The sequence below is a fragment of the Pogonomyrmex barbatus genome, unplaced genomic scaffold (assembly GCF_055798465.1).
Source record: "Pogonomyrmex barbatus isolate J1 unplaced genomic scaffold, ASM5579846v1 scaffold3, whole genome shotgun sequence".
Classification (NCBI taxonomy): Eukaryota; Metazoa; Arthropoda; class Insecta; order Hymenoptera; family Formicidae; genus Pogonomyrmex; species Pogonomyrmex barbatus.
The window spans coordinates 13,361,689-13,383,173 of NW_028297127.1; the positions used below are offsets into that span (position 1 = coordinate 13,361,689).

A 21,485-nucleotide genomic window follows, 5' to 3' on the forward strand; every position below is an offset into this window, starting at 1 on the left:
GCGCGAAGGGACGGATAGAAACGGGACTTTCGGGACGGAAACGCGAGTGACGCGCGGGTAGAAACAGTGATGGAAACGGCGCCTGAAGGAAGGCGGCCTCGGTGCGTTCCGCAGCCGCAAGATGGCGTAATACATGCGACGCTGCTTTTGACGTTCGCATATGAGTTTTTTTTGGTTCCCTCCACTTTGAAAACGGCAGGAAGTGATTTTTCGTAGCGCGCCGCTTAGTCCACGCACGGGCGATCGAGGATGTGCCGAAAGGTGTTAGCCGCGACGCGAGTCGTTCGACTAATCGGTATTTCGATTTCGAGTACGTAGTACTTGGCCCCATAGCGAGGCGCGCACGAGGTCCCGCGATTGGCCAGTTTACGAAAACGACGATGGCTCCGTGAGGAGAGGAGAACATGGCTGCGACGCAAGCCGAGAGCCAACAAAACGATGTGAAGCTGAACGAGTCCGTGAAATGCGCACAGAAGCGTACGCAAGTCGGTGGGAATAGTGCGAGTGCTAGTGCGAAGCAGCAGCTGGATTCCGAGCCGGACGATAAAGTGTCCCGGGGCGCGGCCCAGCTGCTTAAATATGTGAATCGCGGCGGGGACACGACGGGCTACGAGATGAGTCAATACCGCGAGGACATTGGCGGACACCCTGCCGCCGCCGGTGAGGTAAAATCGCCGCGCGAGGCCGGCCAGGCGCCCCAGGAGCCCGTCGGCAAGCAAGAGGCGCACGACGCGCCCGGCCACCCCGGCCACCCGGGCCATCCGTTCGCGCCAAACGTGATACGCGACTATTCGGACGAGTATAGCAACAACAAATCCGGCGAGTTCGCCGCGAGCAAGTCGCTTGGCGACTATCCGGCCAGCAAGCAGCTACCGGAATACGTCGCCAAGCACGCGGACTTTCCCGGCAAGCAGCTCGACTATCATGGTAAACACTTGATGCACGAGAGCGAGCGGGTCCACCGGGCCGAGATGGAGGAGCACTACTCCGCCTCCAAGATCGAGTCACGGTTGGCGTACGTCGGCGCCAACCCTGGCAACTTTTCCGGCCAGCCTAGGTTTATTTCCGGACAGGGTATATCCCAGGCGACTGGCCCTACACCTACGTTGAACCAGTTACTACAGGCGTCTACCCCGGTACATCGGTTTCACGGCAATTATCCCGCGATGGGACCCGAGTATCAACAGCCGTGGCCTATGCAAAGGCCACCGGTTGTGCCTCCAGTTTATCCACAACCCAGCCAGCGTCCTCCGCAGACGGTAAGCAACATCATTTATGCTTACGCAACAAAAAACTACACTTAGGTTAAACCTAAAGACCAACTTTAGTGTTACGATGATTGTTTTCTACCTTGTTATTTCTATAATTTTCTTCTATGCAATCATTGGTGAATTTTTAATCTCGCTAAAGGATTATATTTGTATATAATGTTTCTAATCGTAGCACATTTTCTAAACATTTTATCAGGGTTCACCGAGATTACATACAGGGCCAGGAGGACAGAGTTCTCCAACACCCATGCAATATCAACAGTACACCCAACGATATCCTTCTCCTACGAGACCTCATGCACCTTACAGTCATCATCAGGTAAATGAATCTATTTTTGACTATTGACTTTGATCTATTGTTACTATTGTTTGTATCAATAATGAAAATGCCAAAAAATATAGCCGATTAAACAATATTTTCTTTTATCTTTTTAGCTAAACTCTTATACAACGCAAACCAGTCATCCCTCAAGCTTATATACGGAACAAAGGGGGTGGAATCAAGGTGGACCACCAAATCCACCTCCACCACCAAGTAATCAGGTCACTCCATCGGGTCAGTCACCACAGCGTGCTTTGTCTCAGTCACCAGCTCCACCACCTGCTGCGTCACCGCAACCACAGGCTACCAGCCAGTCCCAGGTGAACACTGCTAAGACATATATAATAATTAATAATCAATAGATTTTAATACCACTGGAATTTCTCGAAATTTCAAAAACAGTCATCATTATTACTCTAAACAATTATCTTTAATGTAGATATCTTGATATTTAAATGTAAAATGATGTAATTTAAACTAAGGAATGTAATCTTTGCGAAAATGGAACATATCTTTATAAAAACAAAAAATATAATATGGATGTTGATGTAAATCATTTTTTGCAAATGAACTTAATATAGTGATACAAAAATAACGTTATTGATACAAAACGGTATTTTTTAAAAAAATTGAAAGCGTCGATTAAGCGATGTAACTTGCAATACGATATATGCAATATATATGAATTGTTTTTGAAAGTATATATAAGTCAATGGATAGATAAAAAAGAATGTAGTAATATATGTATATATACATACACACATATAAGGCAAGTTTTTTATTTTTGCCTTTTCTTTTGCAAATTTGTGACACATCAAATCTTGTAAATAATTTAAGATATTTAAAATTTTAGATATATATATATATATACTAATAGTATAATAGAATCTATCGATAGCTTCATAAATTTGTTAAAAGCCATAGAAATGTACAACTTAAAAATATATGCGTGTACGATATTTTTATATACAATATAAAAATAAATTATTCATGCTATTGTGTCTTTGTAGGCTTTCCACAATCTGCAACAGCGAGCTACGACACCAAATACTCAAGGAATTGACTCTGGGGTGAGTTGTCGCATATATGCTTAAAATTAATTTTACTTCATCCCCAAAGAAATTAACTACATCAACGGTGTGTGTATAAGCATGCCTTCTCAGAATTCAGACAAACGTGTATAGAGAGAGAAGCTTAAAGTATCCGGAACGTGTAGCAAACAAGTTTTTGCCGGCGATTGCATAATCCCCGTCGTGACGGGAATGATTGTCGTAGAGAATTCACGTGCGATTTGTATTCATTTTACTCTCTCGTCGCAAAAGCTACGCGAGTCGACGTGTCAATACCGGTCAAATTTTATCGAGATTTATTGCTGCGTGCATGTACTGTGTGCGTGAGAAACAGTAATCTCGCGAGGACGCTGATCCTTTTCAGCGGAATCGCAACGATCGGAATAGGTACCGATCGCGATACTCGAGATGTGAGTTTTTCGTCTCGCCGGATACTATTAGGTCTCTATCTAAGACTTCGGTCTTAGTACTCGGTCAAGTACTTTCCCGACGAAAAGAGCAAGCGAGAGTGAGCGAAAGGGTGGCCTCTCGCATGGTGTGCGAGGGGATCAGAAGGCCAGGGAAGTAGTGGAGGAGAAGGAGAAGTAGAAGGAGATGGTGGAGGAGAAAAGGGAGGATGAGCAAGGAGCAGAAGAGCGTGAGGGGAGGCAGAATCGACGACGGTGGGGATGGAGAGTACGCGACTCGTAGAGTTCGATTAGGGCGCGAGTTGCGCGGCCGCCGGAGCCCCAGATATTAGCGACTTCCCCGCCGTGTTTCCCCACCGTTCGCGTTCCTGTCCCTCGCCCCGGGGTTACCATCCCCACCATGCGGCGTTTACATGGGCGGGTAAGCGAAAGAACCGTGCGGGCGACACGGATAATGCGGCCGACGTAGCGGGGTGCGATGCGAGCGCGAACGCGATTGGTCGAAATCAACGATGACGCGACGGCGGCGACGGTGGCGGCGATAGCGGTAACGGCGGCAACGGCGGCGATCCTCCCTACTCCTCGCGCGCGCACCACGACGTGATGTTTTGTGTCGCGCTCGGCTATATTCGGTACGCCGGATCATGCGACTGTCACTTTGCGACACGCCATCGAACTTCTTGCGCTCCCACGGCGTGGCTTCTCGAACGCAATCGAAATGTACCGTTCCGCGAAACGTAAGAACTTCCCCGTGAACTCGCGCTCTGCGCACAGCGACCGCGGGATTATTATTGCATGATACCCGAAGTTGCCGAACGCCGACGTCATTTCATAGTTTCAAGTCCCAGGGCGCTCGACAAAGAGAGAGAGGAAGAAATGAGAGAAAGAGAAAAAGAGAGCGCCCCGGGATGCTGACATCGCGAGATAATATTCCGCGAGATGCACGACGAGGGGAACAGCGACAACATCGTCAGCTCGGCCACCAGGGCGGGAGTGCTCACGGATCTTTAAGTTAACCGCACAAATCGTTCGCGGAGTACATGCGCTCTCGGCGCCGTCGCCGCAATACCCGCCATGTTACTCCGAAGCGACTTGATCTACGACGTTATGAAACGCCGAGGAGCGAAGCGCGGTCTAGACGAGATAATTTGTCGCTTCGCGAACGAGATCGATCCGCAAAACACGCGCGAGGCGACGGGAGATTTTTCCGTGACGGTTCTCGCGCGAGAATTTCGAGAATTAATTTTAACCGCGACCTCTCGGAATAAGGCCGTTAAATGGCGAGAAAAAAATTGTTGGAAAGATATAAGCGATATAAGCGTATCCCCTATATCTTTTCCTCGTGGGCGTAAGAAAGAGGAAAGCTGAAACCCGCACGGTAACTCGAGAGAGCTTTAGAGAAAAATTATTTTCCCGCGAATCTCTTTAAAGTTCGAATGGCTCGTTAGATAGAAAACGTTTTCCCCAAAATTGGAGCGAATGGTCCAGGAGGCGCTCGGAAAAGTGAAAATAGAGCGAGGAATAAACGTATCGTGGAAAATCCGCGACGGCCGTAAACGGCAGAGAGACTTTTATGCACGGTCACGGTACGCGGTGTACGGTCAATAAAACGTCGATGTATCGGCAGCGGCGACCGGAGCGGGCGCGACTCGCGTCGTAGTCGGACCACGCGCAGGATGACGCGAGCGATAGCAGACGATCCAATGTATAAGCACGTCTGATGGGAACACATGGGTATTTAGTCTGCTGCTACAGGTGATCCCGCCGCGAGGTCGAAGCCGCCGGAGCGCACGGGGACACCGTCGGGGAGCCGCCTGCTAATCCCGACGACTCCAAATCTCTCAGGCTTTTTCTTATCCCTCCCCCAACCCCCGCGTGAGGGCGGGGGGGGAGATAAGAAAAAGCAAGAAGGGCGTTTCGCGCGGGTCAAGATTGAAATCTCTCGAGCCGAATTCGCCGAAATTATCGCGGTTTTTCGATAATCGGCCCGATATACAGACCTCGATAGCTGTCCTCCCCGTTTACTCTTTCTCTTTTCCCCCCCGATAGTTGGAGTTGAATGAACCTCGGATTCATTTATTGTCGCAGTCGACGGGATAATAACATTACGCCGACCGGCAGATAAAAATAATGTTACGTAACTCGTGCGATTTCGCGCTCTCCCGAGAACGCGGGCAAATATATGTACGCGTCCCGCGCGCCCCCGCGAGCTTATTTACGTTTTCATTCACGCACGTCGTCCCGGTGTGCGTGTGAGTGTATGTATGTGTTTGTGACGGCCCGTGAAATATATATGTATATACGAATATATACATAATATGTGCACACCAATCGGATCGGACCTCGCACACACATTCGTTAGCATATCGCGGAAGCTCAGCGCATTTCTATCGAACGGATTAACTTCGTGCACGATAACGTAAACACGCCGTGGATTTCGCTGACAATAGATTGTATGAATCAAAACTGACATTCCCGACTTGAGCCAACTTCGGATCGGTCCGACGTATCTTGTGTCCGAGAATTTCTCCGGACGGGTGTCTCGAATTGAAATCCAAGATAACCAGACGCAAGTCAGTCGAAAGCGCTTAGAGATCGCTGCTTAATTCTGTTTGTTTAATTAGAAGAGCCGTCCGAATAGAACGCAAAAACGGGACTTTCGCAAAACGAGACTTTTCGTTTATTGAGAGATAAATGATCCTATGCACGAAGATGCATTCACATCTCCACACTTAGATATCTGCATGTCCGTCTGTTTTGCATTGCCTCTTCGGGGGTATTTTAAACGTTTCTACTTTTGTTTATCGCCCACTTTTACATATGCATTCGATTCGCACGGATTTCCGTCGATGCTCCAATTTAAGTGGAACATGCATCTTTTTTTCCCTTTCCTCTTTCCCTTTCCACGTGAGATTAATGAAATGTAGGAGGGGTTTATTTTATTTTTGCATAAAGAGAGAATATGTGCAGCGGGATCGTATAGACACGAATCTCTGGTGCCCAGGCTTTACTGGGGCACACGAATTCGCCGATCGAAAAGTGCCGAAGTCATACGACGTTCGCCGATCGTTTGCCGCGCCGCACAGGCTTTGCGTGTGTATGTATGTAATACATGTATGTATAGATCGCCATGTGTCCAACACACACGAGACGATCCGTATGCTTCTACATTCGATGGATTCGGAACGACGATGAAGTTGACAACTTCACGCGATCGTCCGGACGTTCGCGACCTTTCAGCTACGTGAGAGTGATGGAAAAGTACAGGGAGGGGAGGGGGTGGAGGAGAGGGGGAGGAGGACGAAAGTAAAGTCGAAGTCCTTCCGGAGGATACGCGGCGAAAACGTTAGGACGTTAACGGGAATAATATTATTAGCGAGGATAGATAGCGGACTCTCTCTTCCTCTATCTCTTTCTTTCTCTGACTATATATACGGGAATATATCGACTTCGGATAGAGTTCCCGAGACCACCAGAGCCAGGGCTTTTGGGAACGATTTGCTGGCGCACGATAGCCGAGGCTCGGCGGAAACGGTCGAGTGGCGCCGAACGCTTGCCGCGCCACGCGAAAGAACGCCCTCCGACGAGCAACGACGTCTGCCAGCGCCAGCTAGCTAACCAGCCAGCTAGACGCGGAAATCTGTAGACCGAAGACGAAGACGACGACGACGACGACGACGCCGCGAGGAGCGACCCCGATAAAGGGAATCACTTCTCGCTCGACGTTCCGCGCGACGTGCGTCTCTTCATCGCGCACATCACTTGTACGCGTTTACAGAAGTCGCGAGAGGGATACCGAGCGCGGATTATAACCTACTTGACGCGTGTGCACGCGCACGCTCGCGCGTCCGCGCGCACTCACGCAGGCAAACGGGCAGGCACGGATACAGGAACGATGACGATGACGACGACGACGACGCGACGATACTGTACTACGTAATCCTACGTGCCTCTCCAAAGTTCCACCAGCTTCGGTACCGTGATACGGAGCTCTTTGGCAGACTTATTGACACAACATGCGACGCTCGAGGAGAACGAGGTGGCACGCACACGACGGCGAAACGACGACGTTGGCGGAATAAAAGAAAGAGAGAGAGAGAGAGAGAGAGAGAGAGAGAGAGAGAGAGAGAGAGAGAGAGAAAGAAAGAAAGAAAGAAAGAAAGAAAGAAAGAAAGCGCGTCGGAGGGATATAACCAGGAGCGAAGCACATCGAAGAATATAATGTCCGCGTTTAACCGATATCCAAACGACAACTACGCTAGTCCGATAATTCTCTCGCTTACAGAGGTATCGTCCTCTCCGAGGGGAGGACCCCGTCGTCTTTTTCCTCTTCATCGCGTGTACGTTACTCCGCGCGGTTCGACGGACATGTGAAAGCGCGACTTCGGCACGGTGCAAATACGTTTCCGCTTCTCTTATTGTTTCTCTTTCTCTCTCTATTCTCTCTCTCTCTCTCTCTTTCTCTCTCTCTCTGCCTCCGATTGCCACTCGTCGTGCTTTAAGTGGAGAGCCGGGTAACGCCTCTCCTTCGATCTCTCGCGTCATGCCGAGAGTCCTTGTGCCGGACGGCCTATGTACCGCACATTCGCTCGTACGCCCGAGGAAGTGTTTAATCGCCATCCGCGCGGACCAACTATACGCGGCCTGGTAGGTGTAATGATGTGCCTGAATTTTCTTTCGTTCCTCTCGGTCTCACTCCGCTCCCTTCTCGCCCCTTCACCTCATTCGCTATCTCCGTCTCCCTCTTTCTCCATCGGTCTCATTCGCTCGCCTCTCTCGTTCTATCCCTACCCTATTCCTCTACCACGGTTTATCCTCCTCTCTCTCTCTCTCTCTCTCTCTCTCTCTCCCGCGAGTTCTATGCCTATCCTCGTCTCCGTTCCACTCTCTTTCTTCTCCCTCTCCTTACCCTTCCGCCCCCTCTCTCCCCTCCCCGCTGGCACACACATACATACGCACACGCGCGTATTCACGCACACGCAGCGACCACCGCCGCTCGTTTGTGTGCCGCCGATGCCTCGTCGTGTGACGGACGACCCGTACGAAGTGCGTGTACACGCGGGCACATGCACACACCGATTTCGACCGTGGGGTATACACACGATTGTGTGTTGCGCGCTCCGTGGACTGTGGCCGAGAACGACGCCGCGTGCCATCGCGTTGTGCGACGACAACGACGGCAACGATCGCGGGCAGGACGTTCCGCCTTGTACCGCTCGCGAGCAGCGGGATAGTGTGTGACAAGAACGAGCATTCGTGCGCGATATACTAACCGCCGCGCGCGCGGTCTCGAATAACATGGGCGACATCGCCGTTGCTGGGTACTCGCTTCGCTTCGCGCCGCTTCGGACGGCCGCCGTCGCCGTTCCCGTCGCCGTCGGCCTTCGTATTGACGTCGATTGATTTTGCGAGGCGAGAGGAACACGCGATCGGCCCCGCTGCGCTCCATCCCTGAACGCCGAGAGAGAGAGAGCACGCCCGACGACGGCGAATCGGCGCGTCATCCGTTCGTGGCCACGAAGGCGGCGCGAATCGCGCGCTGAGCAGGACTCGCTGCTCGCAGCCGACGTAGCTGCGAGCTGTGTGAACTCACGCGTGTGACTTCTTGCGCCTGAAGAAACGCGCCGTCGGTGCAGCGGGAACTCGGGGAAATTGTAGCGGTCTCTGTGAATTTCCCTTGGGTGTCCCATCGCTCGCGATCAGACCTGTGTGTCTCGTGCGGACCGCGCTTGTGGACTGTGTTTATGCCGAAAATGTTTCCGTATCTTGTATTTTGATAGTGCCCGCTATCGCAATGACACAATTTTTGTGATGGTTTTACAATGAACATCTACTATAACGATGACCTACTTCAAAAGATTACAACCGATGTTCATAAACTAATTACACGATGTGTGAATTTTGGGATAGTCGCGTGAAATCGTATTTATAAAATGTATATCATTAATTGTTTAAAATCACGTCACCTCCAAAGTTTTGTTTACTTATTATGAACTAACCTTAGATATTGGAGTCGAATCAAATGCAGCTTACCATGTTTCATCTCCAATATATTTGCATTTTATATTATATTATTTCTCTTTAATTTTTAAATAATTGCTTTGTTGTTGCCGATTGTAATTCCACGATCTGTAATCTGGATTGCAGGAATTATCAGGACAAAACAGTAACGACAGTTCGAATGGACCAGCTTGCCCAGGGACACCAAATTCTCAGGGGATGAGACCTACCCCGTCACCTACAGGATCCACAGGTTCTCGCTCGATGTCCCCTGCTGTTGGTCGGTCTTTTTTACGTCTGTCTCTCTTTTCACTTGCATTTGTATTTAATAGAATTTATAATTGCAGATTGCATGCGGGATATCCCAGAAAAAGAATTACAAAAATATTCTATTATCTTTTAATCTATCAATCAATTCTTTGATGACTTTAAGATTAATTTTTTGTTTAAAGAGAATTTTACTCTTAACTTTTCTCAATGTATCTGGGATATCTAGCACAGCATATTTAATGTATCTGAATGATTTATGTTTGTGTTGTCTTTCTCCTAATGGTAATGAAAAAATACTTGAATGCTATGTAAGAATCGTCTTTCTCTTTCTTTTTCTTTTATTACATTGAAATATTCGAGTATGTATTTGAAAATTTATTCATGCATGTGCAGGCCAACAAAACGTTCAGATGCCTCCACGTCCGTCGAGTAGCCAGTCGGATGGTAGTGGACCAGCACCGCGCATGAGTCATTCTCCTATGACCACTCAAGGTCACTATAAATCTCTACTTTTTTCAGATTTTGTCTTATCCGTTTCTGCAAAACTTATTTTTAAATACAAATTGTCGTGTTAAAGCCAATAATAATAAATCGATTATTACTTTTAGGAGCATACCAACAGCCATTGGGTCCTTCACACATGCATAGCTACAAAATGAATAGCACTGGTCCTGGGGTAGTGCAACCGGGACCCGGCTCGACGGCTCTCGGCGGGATCAGTCCAATGGGTGGTGGGATGGGCTATGCGACTGGTGGCACAGCTGCGGGTCAGCCTGGAGGTTATCATGCACAATCTACGTATCCACCTCCGCGTCCTCATATGCAATTTCCACAGGGATATCCAACGCCTGCAAATTCGCAACCACCACCCAACAATCAGTATCAACCTCCCAACAGACCCAACAACTTGGTACAATATCCACCATACACGGTAAACGTTTAATTTAATTGACAGTGCATAGCAATTATTTATTTCGTCATTATATCGATTGAAGGTAAACGTTCTCTATTGTTTTCCAGCATAAAATGGGCTTTAATAGCGTACCACCGGGAATGCCACCGAGTCCAGGACCGCCGCAGGTTTATGGTGCTGGTGGTACGACGTCGATGGTACCGCCAGGTGCCCCAGGAGTTCCCGTTATTGGTAACATGGGACCGCCAGCAAGCTCCATGGGTCCACCACCGCCGTCTCCTAATCACATAAGTAATCAACCACCACCACCTACCAGCTCGGCAGTACCACACTTACACACGCCGGCGGCCACACCGCCTCTCAATCACGAGGGTAGTCCAATGCCACCACCGAGTACTACACCAAACTCGCATCCTGCATCGGCACCGACACCCACCAGCCACAATTCCGCAGATCTCACGGCTGAAACTTCCAATGACAGCGGTATAACTACGACCGCTTCAGGTTACTTAAAATATTGTACATCAAGTAGATTTTCAGTTTTATTATCGTCTTTTTCTGTGCGAATGAATAGCAAAATTGTATCTTTTATGTGTAGGTACGTCAGCTATAAATGTTATATCTACTTCGAGTGGTACTGTGACGTCTGTAATAACAACAGGTCCAGACGGCACATCTCTGGATGAAGGTTCACAGCAATCAACATTGTCTAACGCATCAGCTGGTTAGTATTATTTTTAGATCTGTTTATTTTATATTCATGTGTTTTAATCTCGTAAAATTTCAACCGCGGTACGGAAATCACAAGTGCAATTATCCTAACCAAATGTATTATAAACAGCCTCTGGCGAAGATCCAGCATTTACGCCAAAAGTGCGGAAGGAGATGATAGGAGGATATCACAGCCACCCCGCGACACCACAAAGCACAGTCCCATCTCCTGGTGCTGCTAGCATTAATTCTATTCACGAGGAATATTCTGACATGAACAGTCCTGGTTGGCCACGTACTCCTGCTAGTCCGGTACGTATCAATTGCATGTATTCTCACACATAGTACACATTCTGATTCTAAATTAGCAATTAACTCATTACTTCAGATAAAGCTCAAATGCAATATATCATTTGCATTTTCAATATTTTAATATTTTACAGGTGTTTAACAGTCATGTGCCTCAAGACCCGTACAGATCTAAGGTTATTGTTTTTTCACTATAAATATTTGTTACTTCATCGAGATGCTGCTCCCCTTTTGCACTCCACGCTTTAGACATTTTTACCCTACACTAACTTTTCTTACTTGGTTACATATGCATCATATTAATCTTGCAAGTCATAATGCTTTATTTTCGAAAATTATATTACTTAAATTCTCATCATTTTAATAATATATATATTTAATGTCATATGTAATACCATTCTTAATAATTCCAATTTGTAAATTAATATTTTAAAGTATAATATCCATTTTAATATTAATGAAATATTTTTGAATAGAAAAGCAATAATTAATTGTATAAGATTGCTAAAGAATTAAGATATAACATACTCGGTTTAATAAATAATGTAATAATCCCATAAAAATAACTATAGAGTACTATTATTATAAAAACTTTGCAGCAGCTCTATATGACATTACATCAACAATATCTATACAAGATTATATATTTTAATATGCTCAGTTCTTATATACATTATTTAGTTTTGCCTTCTATTTTTGTTTCCATATTATTTGTATAACAAATTAGAATATTTTTTTTAATTATCGCATGCATCAAATTACTAGACTATATATTATATTGCTCTATTTCAATTGATATCATATTGATTGAAAGAAATTTAAATAAGCATTAGATAAATAATTATTGGATTCTTTAAATAAAATACTAATATTTTCTATTTACAATCTGTGAGTTTATTTATAAATATACATTTTATTAGTGGTAATAATATATTAAAACGACTAATATATTAATTACAATATTTATTAAATGGAGAAAAGAGACGAGTATTTAGAAATATGTGCATGTTAGTTAATGGCTGCGATTAAGTTACGTTCGCGGCTTTGCAAGAATAACAATCGTTCTATGTTTATAGTTAGATCAATAATACATAATGAGACATGTCTGTCAAGTTTATGTATATGATAATACAATTTTATATGAGATTTTTTTACAGTGTGTTAAAGAAGCGTATTAATTGTGCGGTTTTCAGAAGACAGATAGTTTGGCAAAATTATACGAAATGGATGACTCGATAGAACGAAGAACCTGGCTGGACAAGCTGGTCAATTTTATGGAAGAACGAAGATCGCCAATCACCAGTTGTCCTACCATCTCCAAGAACCCCCTCGATCTATTTCGGCTTTATCTCTACGTGAAGGAGAGGGGGGGCTTCATGGAGGTATGCAAGGTGCAGTGTAGTTCCATCTAGCCCTTGGTGTCTTACATAGTTTCTGTATTGTTTTTATGTATTTTTACATTCTTTATACTTGCTCTGCACACTACATTTTTTTGAGGTGTCTTATGTCAATTATTGCTCGCTTTCGATGCTCGACAACTTAAAGTATTTTTGACGCTTACGTCGAGTATACGACAAAAGTGGCAATTTTATATCGGGATCCAAAAAATTCAGATCTGAAATTAATACAATTTATATCGGAACACCTCAGAATACGCTTTGTTTTTACATCTATGTTGAATTGTGCATGATATACATATAGTTGTATTATATTTTTTGCTGTTATCCCTTTCTCATATTCTGTGTCTAAGTCATGCGAAAAAAAAAGAAAAAGAAAAGCTTAACATATCTTTTCTTGAAGTAGTTTGTTCAACAGTCGAATATGGAAACACCCTGATCTACAAACCTTGGTGCTATATGGAATTATTCTAATAGTCACACAACGAAGATAAACTTTTAATAATGAAATATTACGATAACGGTAATTCGTTCCGATTGTACTCTGTGTATTTCTCTCATTCCTTTTTTTTTTTTATTATTTTTTTTTTTATACTTGCATGCGTTTAGAAATTTCGCCGATTTATACTGATATAATTTTTTTTAAGCTGGTACCTCTGATTATAGAACGTCGGCGATGCCTTTTGTATTATATTTTGCGTTTATCTATTTCTTTTGGACATGCAGATTTTTATTTTGCTGTGTTTGAGATTCGACGTGAAAACGCCCTTTTACGAGCGTAGTAAAGAACACGTGTGCGTAATTTCCTTCTGTAGGTGACGAAAAACAAAACGTGGAAGGATATAGCCGGACTTTTGGGCATCGGTGCCAGCAGTAGCGCTGCATACACATTGCGCAAGCATTATACGAAGCACTTGCTAGCATATGAGTGCCACTTTGACCGCGGAGGCGTGGATCCACAACCCATTATCAACCAGGTCGAGGCGGGCTCGAAGAAGAAGGGATCTAAGGGAACTGCTTCCGTACCATCGCCGGGTACGAACCATATTATACATAATATATATAATATTTAATTCTTTAAAATGTTGTTTGCTTGTACACACTTTTTTGTATCAAAAAACTTCTAGAAAAGTAACGACTTGTACTTGCAGGTTCTTCCAATTCTCAAGACTCCTTTCCCGCTGCCGGATCGAGCAATGCTTCTATGGATGGCTATGGAAGCTATCAGGGTAATTATCCGAGTGGTACACCCGGTGGCCCGTCGTCTGAATACACGCCACCACCAGCTAGGCCACCCAGTCAAAGCAGTGCACCCTCTGCCCATCAGGGTATGTTTCACAATCAACGAAGTTATTAGTTATCTATTCTTTAATTTTGCATGCTATTAGATTTATTTTTACATCTATTACACAATACTGTATGCATACTGAGTTTGTCAAATATATTTGTTCTAATCTCTGTAACAAGCGTCATGAAAAATCATTGTTTGATTTTCAAAGGGATACAACAAGGCAGTTACCAGAACACTGGTTCCTATCAGAACTATTCACAAGAGCAGTATATTCGGCCACAAGGAAACGCGCTCTCTCAGCAAGGGGAGTTTAGTCAACCGTACTCGCCTAGATCGCATTATCCTCCATACGTACCGGATGTCGACAGGTGAGAGATATCATCATCACATTATCTCTTTTCACAGTAACATTTTACAGAGAACAATGTTTATATATTTTTATTATGTACAGGGGATATCCGGGTGGTAATATGCCGCCAAACAACGCTACCGGACAAGACATGTACAATAGATATGCCGGCGGTCAGCAAGGTCCCGCTAGCTATCCCACGGGAACTCCTCCTAATGCGAGGAGCAACAGTTATCCGTCGGGACCGCAGGCTCATCCGCCGTCTGTTGTGCAACAGCAAACGGCGACCAGCCAGCCTTCCTCGCCTTCGCAACCTCCAGCTGCGTCGTCGTACTCGTGTCCGCAAGATTATTATCGACAGGAACAAGTAATGTTTTTAATAATTATTTAATGTTAATAATTATATCGTTAAACTTGCATCATCCATATCTTCAAGAAATTTTAATTTTTTATAAAATTTACAATCTTAATGTCTATTATATTGCAGAGTGGTTACGGAGCACCTGGTGGAACTCAAATGTATTCCGGGACTGCGGCAGCTAACAAGAATATGCCACCGCCTCCTCCGGGACCTACTCAACCTAGACGTCATCCAGACTTTGCCAAAGACCAACAGTATCCCCAATATAATCAGCAACGACCAGCGTATCCAGGTGAGACTTTAATACATCGACGATTAGATATTATTGTCTCGGAAGAAATTTCTGAAAAGTGAACAGTTTTTACAAGTTGAGAATACTTCGAGCATGAAGTTTAACTCAGGGAAATGTGATTTGCAGGATGGCCAAATACAACTAATCAGTACAATAGTAATAGTGGAAACAACAGAGTTCAGTACCCAAGCCAACAGACTCAATCACCGTCTCAGCAGCAGCAACCACCACCATCACAACAAGGATCCCAAGTCGGAGCTGTCGCTCCGACTCCTTCGGCAGTCAGCGCTATGGCTAGTAATCAACAATGGGCCAGCCAGCAATCGAATAGGTCCTCTTCTCAACCGTCTTTGAACGCCATAGCACACCCGCCTCCACCGTGGGATCATCGCTACACGAATCAACCGTCCTCTTTGTATCCAACACCCGGGAATCATCAGGTATGTACACTGAGAAAAAAATGCTGTTGAATCAACAGCATTAGTCTAACTGAAAATAACTTTATTAATTCAATGACATTATTAATGAAACGAAGATCTTGATTATTAAAATAAGAGCATAATACTGTTTCATTAATAATGTCATTGAATTAACAAAATTATTTCCAATTAGATTATACTGTTGATTCAACAGCATTTTTTTCTCAGTGTACATACCTGATGATTCCCGATTTATTTACACTTTAAATTTCGACAAAGATTTTTGATAGCTATTGTCAATATCTATCCGTATATTAGTCATTTTTATTATTTTTATTATTTTTATTATTTTTATTATTGTCTGAATCAATTTAATAATATATATCCTTTCGAAATGTCTTATAGAGAAACAAGGCATTATCGTATTATTTTATACAGACTCAACTCGGAGTGAATCCTATGATCAGCCAGCAACCGACGTCAAAGAGAGAAATGACATTCCCTCCTGACAGCGTAGAAGCAGTCACGCCTCTTTTGTACAAGCGGCGAAAACTGTCGCGCTCTGACGTAGCACCAGTAGAAGCTTGGCGCATCATGATGGCTTTGAGATCGGGTCTGCTCGCCGAGAGCTGCTGGGCCCTCGATGTATTAAACATTTTGTTATTTGATGACACTTCTGTGAGTATACTTTTTGCTATTGCATTATTTTAAAGAAAAAGACTCAGACTACAGAAATTTATATAGAATCAAGGAGATATAACGAATAAATGATATATATTGTAGAATTTATTTACGAATCTTTCTCATATTGCAATTTATATGATAGATGTATGTATTTTTTTAAAATCTAATAGAAATGTATCGATGAAACTAAAGGATTACAAAATACTTATTTATAGTATTAGAAAAGATAAACATGTGAGTAAAAAATCATTTATAAATCTTTACAGGTAAGTTATTTTGGATTAACGCATCTACCTGGACTACTGGATGTTCTACTGGAACATTTCTCGCGTTCTCTCTCCGACATGTTCGAATCATGTGTAAACGACGACGATCGCTATTGCCAGGCCGCAGATGGTCCGGAGGTAGACCTTGGTGCAGTAACGCGCCCTATCGATCCGGAGGATCGGACAAAATTGCTATCGACATCGAATTACACGTATCTCTCGAGGAGAGGTCGCCCCGTCAAGATCGTTTCTCGTGATGATGATCTGTTCGTTTTGGATACCCGGAGGCCTTGGGATCATCAGGAGTGCGAGTCGGAAACCGAGCCGTGGCAAGTCGACACGAACGCGACCAAATATATCGTCACGTGTTTTCAATCTGAAGTGGGCTCGGTGCCTTTTGCCCGTTTACTGAGGGATGAAAAACCGCCGCTATTGCAAAAAGAGGTCGATAGTACGGATTTGAAGGACGAAGCCAAAGCGGATAGTATCGGTAGTATTCATGAGACGCTGGACTTCAGCCACAAATCCGGCGAGCACGGCGATAAACAGTCTAGCAAAGACAGCGGTGAACGCAAACAGCAGCAACAGCTAGATAAAAAGAAAAAGACGAAGACTCTGAGTGACGTACTATCAAGGATCAAGAAAGAGCCCGTAGAGATGAACGATCTCACGAGAGAGTTGTTCGAAAAGAAGAACGATGGCTTCAAGAAGGATTGCGACAGCGAGATGACGAAGGCAAACAACAATATGGGCGAGCACTTTGGCAGTGACGTGTCGAAGAACGACGAAGACTCACTACCAACGCAGAACGGGCTGAACGACACAACGGCAACAGCGCCGGGCAATATTGATAACACCGTAGACAAAGCCGAAGTCAAGGTGGAAACGATGGAAGAAAATGAGCTAGGGACGACGAGAGATGACAAGGAGGGACCAAGATTAAAGATAAGAGATCCGGCAGGAACACTAAAGCGACGGAGGATAAGTGACTACGAAGACGAGAGCTACTCCAGGGACGAGGCAAGTCTCTATCTGGTGACGGAGACGCAGGACAACCTAGCCCGTCGTTGTGTGTGCCTGTCGACGATCCTGAGGAATCTCACTTTCATCCCGGGCAATGAGGCGGAATTCGCGAAGAACGTTACGTTCCTCAGTCTACTCGGCAAGCTATTACTGCTGCATCACGAGCATCCGGTACGGGCGCAAAAGACACGCAATTACGATCGCGAAGAGGACGCGGACTTCGCCGACTCGTGTAGTAGTTTGCAGGGTGAGGGCGAATGGTGGTGGGATTTCCTCCATCACGTGAGGGAGAACGTTCTCGTGATGGCCGCTAATATATCTGGCCACATGGATCTGAGCCAGCATCCAGAAGAGATCTCGCGGCCGGTACTCGATGGCCTCTTGCATTGGGCCGTATGCCCGGCCGCGCACGGTCAGGATCCCTTCCCGACGGTTGGGCCGAATTCCTCGTTGTCGCCACAAAGACTCGCGCTCGAAGCGTTGTGCAAATTATGCGTGACCGAGTGCAATGTCGATTTGGTAGTAGCGACGCCGCCGTACTCGAGATTACAGAGACTATGCTCGGTGCTGACCAGGCTCCTCTGCCGCAGCGAGGAGCAGGTGCTGCGCGAGTTCGGCGTAAATCTACTACACTTCCTATCGGCCGCGGACAGCGGCGTCGCACGCACCATCGCCCTGCAGACGCCGTGCGTCGCTCTACTTGTCGCATTCATCGAGCAGGCAGAGTCGAGCGCACTCGGCGTCGCTAATCAACATGGTCTCGCGGCTCTGCGCGACAATCCCGAATCGATGGGCACTAGCCTCGACATGCTGCGACGTGCGGCCGGCACGTTGCTCAACCTCGCTAGGCATCCGGATAACCGAACTCTCCTTCTGCAACACGAATCCCGCCTACTCGCTCTGGTGATGAGTCAGATCCTGGATCAGCAGGTCGCCGCGATAGTCGCGCGTGTGTTGTTCCAGTGTTCGAGGGGCACGTAACTCTCTGTCGTTCGTCGGGACACTACTACGCGATTCGCGCAAATATGTTATTATTACGGTGCCGACGATGACGACGACAATGACGATGATGATGAGGAGAAGGAGGATGAGAAGGAATAGGACGCACGCAACGCGGCGACGATGTTGTAATGATACGACGTTGTGTACGGACGACTATAGTGCGTTTAAGAGCGGACGTGTGGAAATGCGGAGGAAACGGCGAAGGAAACGGATATATTTGACAGAAAGAGACGAGGGAATGACAGACAGAGGCGAGAGAGACACGCGCGCGACGTGATAGAGTGCACGAGTGAAGGAACAAAAGTGCTGATGAAAAGCCATGGCAGCGCAGTTGTAGTTTTATATCGATTAAACAGGAAGTAAGAAAGTTTAATTATTGGTGTTAGCGTGTAGGTATACCCGATGCGATCTCCGCCCGTCGGTATACCTTCCCCTTCGATGAATTGGAATAATATCGATAGTGTAAGATATTTCATAGTTAATGAAAGAAAAAAAAGATACATACACACATAGGAATTACGCAAATCTACAGGCACACACAGTCCCATACTCACACATAGTGTACACATGACAAACAGCTCACACACCACTCACGTACACATATACATACATCATATATCATACATACATACATACGTACATACACATTCACATACACGCGCACACTTAACATGGCATACACATTGCGTGGACGCGCATAGATGCTGGCACATGAATACACATATGCATACGCAGTAAAAAAAAAAAAAGAAAACGGACTTTCAAGAGACAACGGTCAGCTGCATAATAATATATATACCAAGAATCATGTCGGCGAACCTTAACGGTGCGATATGGAATGATATATCGGATGATGATTATATATAAATATTAAACGATAATATAATGCAAATTTTTATATTTGCATGTTTTGTGCTGTAATTAGCGAGTAATTAAGATATTTTGTAGATAACACACTTCCATTTGAATCTTATTCGATTTTTGTGCTGCGGCTACGGTGGCGCAAATATACGTTTGCGGCTGTAAGGCCGCAAAAAAAGTCTCGATTTTAGAAGCACAGGCAGAAACTAGAACTGAAGAAAGACATTGCTAGAAGAGAAAAAAAAAATAATATACGTGTGATAAAGCTGCTGATTGAGAGGGAAGAGTAGAAAGAAAGAAAGAAAGAAAGAGAGCATGAAAGCGAAGACGGAGAGAGAAGGAGCGAGGAAGCGTGCATGCGTGCGTACATGTTATGTATTTCTGTATGTATTGCGTGCATGCATGTATGTATCTATATATGTATGTATGTATATGTTTGTGACTTAGGAAGAGAAAAAGAAAGATAGAGAGGCAGAGGACCGCCAAGACGGAGGACGAGAGAGAAAGAGAAAATGTTCGAGATAAAATGCAGAGGACAGAGATGCTGCAGACCCTTCTCTATTCTAGAATCGTCCGAACCCAGCTATTCCGCCTATTTTCTTTATCAGTACCTACTCTAAGGCTGCGGGCCAGACTTGACACTACAAATGCTTTGAAACGTAGGCTTCGTCGTTCTGACTGATCAATCAGACGCTTCGAAACATTTGTTCTCTAGCTGTGAAGTGAACCATAGCCTTATTCCAAGGATCTGCGTATTCGTTTTATTCGCCTTTTTCTAATTTAGGTACAGAGTAAATCGACAAAGTTATACATATGTGAGACGGAGAGGGACAGAAGGTGAAAGAGAGATGGAAAGAGGAATTCAGTGTTTACGGGAAGACAGCTGTTCCAAAAGAGAAAGAGAGGACTCGAGAGTAGAGTGGGTGTCTAAGGCACGTGTCCGTTTATACGTGCGCGCAAGAGTTGCGTATGTTTTGTGTGACACGTGCGTATGTAATATGTTTTCGCGCGAATGCGATACGCGGATAGGGCGCATCGACAAAGGGGCGTATATGTGCGCGTATTAATATAAAAGATTTTAGGAAGGAGAAAAATGCGTGTGTGCATGCATGGTGCATGTATGAGAGTATGTATACACGGAGAATGGGGGTGCCGGTAGAAAAAGGGGTGGGGACAGTGTCTGTGAAAAGAGAAAGAAAACACAAATATAGCGAAGCTAAATAACCGATTAGATAGTCATTTAAATCGTCATTAATTTTGCAGTGATTATTTGAAATCCTAGGAAATCTGACAGTGTTGTTAAAAAATTTTCTTTCCTTTTCTTTTTCAAGTCCTTCCTGGTTTCCTTTCGAAAAAAGATTTGAAAGTAGCGAATCTAATTGCAATCTTTTTGAAATAAACGTATTTATAAACGTAATTAAATGCCGTTGTGATAACAAAAAGAAGAAAAATATAAAGAAAAAAGAATGGAGAGACAGAGAATGAAAAACCAATATTGTGTAGAAGCAGATGGAACTGATATTCTGGGCGATAATGTAGAAACAAATATATTAAAAAGATAAAACAAGAGAATTTTTAAATTTAAGCTCGATCGTGCCATTAAACGATTCTAATGGGAATATATTTATAACCAAGATTTTATGCTTTTTCAAAACGCGCATATACGTTATTGTAAAACTAACAAATACTGATTGTCAGCTTGCACATATTTTGACGATTCTTACGATACATACATTTACCTAATTGTAAAATCCCACTCTCACGAACATTCACGCAACAGGAAAAGGAAAAAAAAAAGAGACGCATTCGAACTCGTCGTCGCACACTGGTATACTTCCTCGTTTCGTAAAGAGAGAGAGAGAGAGAGAGAGAGAGAGAGAGAAAGAGAGAATGAATTCAAGAGGGATGGAATGATGATTTAGTTTTCACATACGACGTGTAGCCGTTTAAAACGACTCGAATTCTTGCGAAAACATACGATTTAGAAGCGTGTTTGAGATAAGTTAAACAGAACACTTTCCCTGGTCCCAGCTTCTCCCCGACCCCAAAGTATCCTATTCTATAGATATCTAAATACATGTAGTTCTTAAATTATTTACTTTAGTTCGAGTGGAGATGCCTGTAAGTGTAATTTACTAAGACTTTTTGTAAATAAATTATGAAATAAACTAGACGTACTTTATCCAAGACGAAGATGCGATCTGACTTTGGCAAGATATGATAATGATGATAATAATAAAAGAGTGTAGGGCATTAGAGAGATATAT

General features: G+C 44.6%; 1 protein-coding gene and 1 long non-coding RNA gene across 8 annotated transcripts; one reads left to right on the top strand and one right to left on the bottom strand.

Annotated features, from left to right (window-relative positions):
- Nucleotides 1-120: 120 nt before the first annotated feature.
- On the top strand, nt 121-21,405 carry osa (trithorax group protein osa). Of its 7 annotated transcripts, none has more exons than XM_011634829.3 (20): nt 121-1,259; nt 1,468-1,590; nt 1,707-1,913; nt 2,604-2,663; nt 9,218-9,365; nt 9,734-9,832; nt 9,949-10,271; nt 10,361-10,757; nt 10,852-10,977; nt 11,095-11,276; nt 11,408-11,449; nt 12,467-12,664; nt 13,486-13,705; nt 13,822-13,998; nt 14,170-14,329; nt 14,413-14,677; nt 14,798-14,963; nt 15,090-15,403; nt 15,821-16,060; nt 16,333-21,405. In XM_011634829.3, the coding sequence occupies exons 1-20, from the start codon at nt 405-407 to the stop codon at nt 18,334-18,336; spliced, it is 6,306 nt and encodes a 2,101-aa protein (XP_011633131.2). In that variant the 5' UTR covers nt 121-404; the 3' UTR covers nt 18,337-21,405. The 7 variants fall into 7 exon arrangements, with proteins under 7 accessions (XP_011633131.2, XP_011633132.2, XP_011633134.2 ...); XM_011634830.3 differs by having other exon boundaries at nt 12,467-12,655; XM_011634832.3 differs by having other exon boundaries at nt 10,361-10,736.
- On the bottom strand, nt 1,675-7,489 carry LOC148936088 (uncharacterized). The gene is made up of 2 exons (XR_016139803.1): nt 7,354-7,489; nt 1,675-1,920 (listed from the first exon to the last, which is right to left on the bottom strand). It is a non-coding gene; the product is annotated as an uncharacterized LOC148936088 (long non-coding RNA).
- Nucleotides 21,406-21,485: the final 80 nt, after the last annotated feature.

What these genes read in the sequence shown, in the direction of transcription:
- osa (XM_011634829.3), top strand. Translation starts at nt 405, where the DNA reads ATGGCTGCGACGCAAGCCGAGAGCCAACAAAACGATGTGAAGCTGAAC. An exon ending in GCCAGCGTCCTCCGCAGACG is followed by an intron (nt 1,260 to 1,467) that starts GTAAGCAACATC and finishes ACATTTTATCAG; the next exon opens with GGTTCACCGAGATTACATAC. An exon ending in TTCTCCTATGACCACTCAAG is followed by an intron (nt 9,833 to 9,948) that starts GTCACTATAAAT and finishes TATTACTTTTAG; the next exon opens with GAGCATACCAACAGCCATTG.